Source organism: Lagenorhynchus albirostris, chromosome 9 (assembly GCF_949774975.1).
Source record: "Lagenorhynchus albirostris chromosome 9, mLagAlb1.1, whole genome shotgun sequence".
Taxonomy (NCBI): Eukaryota; Metazoa; Chordata; class Mammalia; order Artiodactyla; family Delphinidae; genus Lagenorhynchus; species Lagenorhynchus albirostris.
The window spans coordinates 38,051,242-38,055,911 of NC_083103.1; the positions used below are offsets into that span (position 1 = coordinate 38,051,242).

A 4,670-nucleotide genomic window follows, 5' to 3' on the forward strand; every position below is an offset into this window, starting at 1 on the left:
GGCAGATACTTTTAAATCAGAATCTCTGGGTGGTGGGACAGGCATGGATCTTTTATTAACTACTCAGATCGTTCTAACATCCATCCTGACAACGAGATGACCTGTGTGTGGTGATGTACGTCATGGTCAGAAGAACCTCCTCACATAACGGAAACATACGCACCCCTCCCTCCCCCAACTTCCTCCTTGCAATCCGTCTGCGGCCTACAGGGGTCGCTGCGGTACAGGTGGCCCAGTTTGCGGATTTCGCCCCCCTTCAAAATCCTGCCCCCAACCCTAGCGAAAGCTGGCGCCACCGCGGTATAAATTAGCGTCTTTATTTCGAACACCTGAGCGAGCGCCCGCGGCTCGCCCGCCTGCCGTATAAACATACAAAGTCCCTGTCGCACCGCACACCATGCCTCAGAGATAAATACAGCCCTAGGGGCTCCTGCTCTGGCAAAGCAACTCTTATTTACAGGAATAGATTACAAAAGTATTACAAAAAGTGGTCCTGAACCGGGGGAGGGGGTGGGAGCGGTTACCTTTACAGCTGTTACACTTGTTAAGGGAGCGGCGGGAAAGAGCCGACGTCCCGAGGGCTCCCGAAAAGAGAGGCTACGTTCCTTTAAGCATCCGGGTGTCCGGGGGCGGGGCTTAGGTCTGCGTGGGTCCCACCCCCCCATGGGGGAGGGGGCGAGGAAGAGGAAGGACCCGGGCCCTCAAGGGTCAGCTCTGGCCCACTGAGTAACATCAAACGGCCATCGCAGCGGGTCTCAGGGAAGGGTGCTGCGTGGCAAAAAAGGACCATGTCCTTGCCCTGGGGTGCGGAAACACACATCAGTTCCCCCGCCTCTCATACCTCCGGAGGGGTCGCTTCTAAAGCGCTGTTGGGAGGGGAGTTGGCATTTAAGCTCAATCCTTTGGGCGCGAGGGACCCTAAGGGCACCATCCCTCGGGCCCGAGGGCAGCGGCACCCCCCGAAGTGGCCGCCCAACCCCTCAGAGCACCTGGTAGATCGGGTTGGGGTTCGCGCCCGCTGGGCACTGAGGGGCGGTGTCGGGGGAAGGGGTGGGGCTGACGCGCTCGACCTCGCTCCCGGCGGCCGCCTCTTGCGGGCCTGGAGACGACGCCGGCGGCGCGTCGGCCAGCAGAAGAGCGGGCGCGGCGGGGCTCTCGGTGGAGATGCGCTCCACGATGCTGGACAGGCAGTCGAGGCTCGACACCGCAGCACTCTTCCCGGGCCGGGGTTCTGCGCGGGGAGGGGTAGATTAGTATGCAGAGGTGGAGCCGCAGACAAGTCTCCCACCTCTGGGCTCAGTGCTTTGGGGCAGACAGGAAACTGAGGACGGGCCAGATTCGGGAGGATCCCGCGAAATTTCAGGGTGAAAAAGGAGGGAAGTACATGCTTAGTATTTCATTCCCTGTACCATCTCCCAGCGAGGAGGTCCTAGGTAAAGAGAAGCCGGGGCAGCTCAAAAGGGAATGTGGGAAGGAGGCGCGAATACGCACCGTTGGGCGCCTCGCTGTAGTAGGTGCCTTCGTAGCAGTTCCGCCGCCGGGCACCGCTCGGGGGGCCGCTGTAGTCCATCTGCAAACGGCAAGGGCTACCGAGTCAGGCCCGGGAACCGCGCGGGGCTGGAGCATCACTCCCTGCAGCCGTCCCCTCTCCAACTCCCTAAGTCTCAGCCACGAGAGTTCTGGGCCCGGATCTGGCCGGGTTGGGGAGTAAGGGTGGGCAGGAGCTGTCTGCAGCATGCCGGACCAAATACAGGGCAGACAGTCACCTAGGAGCACACATCTGCATGGGATAAGCGGAGAAAACGACACGATCTTCGTGTCGGCCCAGCAGTGTTCTAATAGCGCCCCCAATCAGGTGGATCGCATCCGTCCCGTGCCCCCCCCAAAGCACTACGCCACCCCAGTGACAGCTGCCTGGGGCACCGGGGGTCCACTCCCGGGAAGGTTCCCCGCCCAACCCTCACACCAGAGGGTCCTCTACCCGCCCTCGGAAACACATTCCTGATATACCAAGAGCTGCGCTCACTTCTCTAGCCCAGCGTCCTGGCCTTACCATGCCGTCGGAGCAATTGGAGCGCGGGCTGGACGCGTCCGAGTCGCCGCTGTAGTGCTCGCCGCCGCGGCCTGGGGGCAAAGGGCCAGGCGCGTAAAAGGCAGCGGCAGCACCAGGGGGCGCGGCGTCCTGGTCGCGAAGCAGCGCCTGCAGACCTTCGATGTAGCGGATGGCGTTGCGCAGGATCTCCACCTTGGGCAGCCGCTGGTTTGGGTTGCTAGACGTGCAGCGCTTGAGCGTCTCGAAGGCCTCGTTGACTTTGCTCAGGCGGCGCCGCTCGCGCATGGTAGCGGCCTTGCGGCGGTCCGCGTTAGTGGTCTTGCGTTTGCACGCCTTGCAGGCCCACAGTAGACAGCGGCCCGCCTGGTGGTGCCCGCTGGGCGCGCGCACATGCTCATCCTCGCGCGCGCCCGGCACCGGGTGCGCGGCCGCAGGGAAGTGCGAGTGTTCCTCGGGCTTCAGGAGCGCGCCCACGTGCACGAGGCGCGGATCCAGGTCCTCGAAGAAGCGCAGGTCCGGGGAGTCGAAACACGGGTCATCATAGAAGTCGTCCGCTGTTGCAAAGTTGCACAGAGAGCCGTCGGGGCCCGTCAAGTCTACGTCGCGGATCGGCGGCGAAAGCAGCTCCATATCCCGGCGGGGGGCGGCGCAGTCCTGGCTTTGCCCAATCCCGGCGGCAGGGGTTGCCAGAAACTTTCTGCGGCTCCGGAACACCGGCAGTGCGATAGCAAAGTACTGAGGGTCTGAATGTACACCCAGCTGCCCCCCACCCTGCCCTATCCTGTCCCGCCTGACCGACGGACGGCGAGGAGAGCGGCGGCAGCGCCCTGGGACTTCCCGACCCCTAACTTCAAGCCAGGCTCCCGGGGCTATTTATCCCGTAGTAGCCTAAGGGCCCCTGAGCCGCAGCCGGCGGCTAGGGGCGGGGGCGCCCGAGGCCAATAGGAATAGAGCGGGGAGGAGCTTGGGATCCCCTGGGTGGCAGTAGGGGCCAGAGACTGGCCAGCCCCCTACCCCTTGACGCTTCCGAGCGCGCACTCCAGCCCCTCCCCAGGCAGAAAGACAGGCAGAGGCTGGCAGCCCAACGCGGCAGCACTTGACTCCCGGGCACACTCTCCAAATGTCTCCAACACCGGCCTCCTCGTGTGTCCGCGGGAAACACTGGCCGCGCGCTCACCTTTGAGCTGACTTTGGGGTCCCCTCAGTCCGCTGATTTGTGGGGGACCAAGGAGCAGGATAGGGGTAGAAATCAGATCGGGAGAGATTTGCAAAGAGACACATGGCAGTAAGGCAGAGACACACTCAAAGCTGAGATAGTGAGATGGTAAGCGGTAAACCCAAGAGGCTGAGACATTCAGAGAGCAGAACGCTAGAGTCAGAGGCAGAGAAGCGAGGAACAAGACTGAGAGTCCAAGTGGGGAAACCTGAGACTGAACGTGGCGGTCGTGTCACTTGGCCAGTTCCTGCCCCCGGAGTCAGTCAGAGGGTCGCGGGCCCAGCCCATCTCTGGTAGCTTGGAAACCCAGCTGCATCTCTATAGGAGTCGATGATTGCTGCTAAAGCTTCGTGCCAATCTCTCCAAACTCAGGTCCTGTCCGAGCCTGGAGGGAGGGAAGCCAACTCTTGCGCAATTCAACCTGCGCGCTTCCTCAGCGGGGTGTCCAGTGCGGGTCTAGGCCGAGATATCTCTTCAGCTGGGAAGAAAAGTCCGTCTGCTTGGGGCTTGCCTCCACCTTGCGCACCGTGCTGCGCCGGGGAAGTCCACTGCGCAAAGGCCTCCAACGCCTAGAAGGCCTGAGAACCCCACGTCAGGGTGGAGTCTTTGAGAGTGGAGTTTGCAGACCGATGACTTTAACCCCACAGTTTCCCGTGTGTTTTTGTGGAAGTCACATCTCCTTCTGAACCTCAGTTTCCCCACTTTGTAAATTTGAGGATGTTCATAGCGATCTCTTAGAGAAGAGGTCCCCCAACATTTTTGGCACCAGGGACCGGTTTTGTGGAAGACAATTTTTCCAAGGAGTGGCGGGGTGGGCGGGGTCAGGCGGTAATTCGAGCGACGGGGAGTGATGGGGAGTGGCAGATGAAGCTTGGCTCGCTAGCCCGCAGCTCACCTCCTGCTGTGCGGCCGAGGCTCTAGCAGGCCACCAACCGGTGCCGTCCGCGGCCCGGGGTTGGGGGGTGGGTTAGGGACCCCTGTGAGTGATTGCGGTGGTGGTGAGAATCTAAACAGACCAAAGATGCAGAAGCCCTCAGTCCGAGGTGCACGGTTATTCCAACAAGAGGGCTGTTAGCTGGGGCAATAAGCCCTGACAGGAGCCCATGTAGTCTTAAGGCTGGGCTCCTGTGAAGGCCACAGCTGCATTTCTCCCCAGCAGACCCACTGGAGAGACTGGGAATTGGAGGAGGCAGCCACCCATGGGACTCTGGCTCCCCCACAAGCCCTGGGGTGGGCCCCCTCCCCACTCCCATAGGGTGGCTCAGCTTCTTCCTGAAACTGCAGTCCACACCTTCCTCTCAGCATTCAGGCTAGAGATGTCCCTTGGACCAGACAACCCTGCTGGGGCCTCTCCTCCTGGAACCCACAGGTATAAGCAAGAATGATCTTTGTCCTTTTCCC

At 61.5% G+C, this 4,670-nt stretch overlaps 1 protein-coding gene across 1 annotated transcript; it reads right to left on the bottom strand.

The window, feature by feature from the left end:
* Nucleotides 1-954: 954 nt before the first annotated feature.
* MYOD1 (myogenic differentiation 1) lies at nucleotides 955-2,881 on the bottom strand. Its single transcript, XM_060157767.1, has 3 exons — nucleotides 2,054-2,881; nucleotides 1,492-1,570; nucleotides 955-1,231 (listed from the first exon to the last, which is right to left on the bottom strand). Exons 1-3 carry the CDS (start codon nucleotides 2,681-2,683, stop codon nucleotides 981-983), a joined length of 960 nt encoding a protein of 319 aa, XP_060013750.1. The 5' UTR covers nucleotides 2,684-2,881; the 3' UTR covers nucleotides 955-980.
* Nucleotides 2,882-4,670: the final 1,789 nt, after the last annotated feature.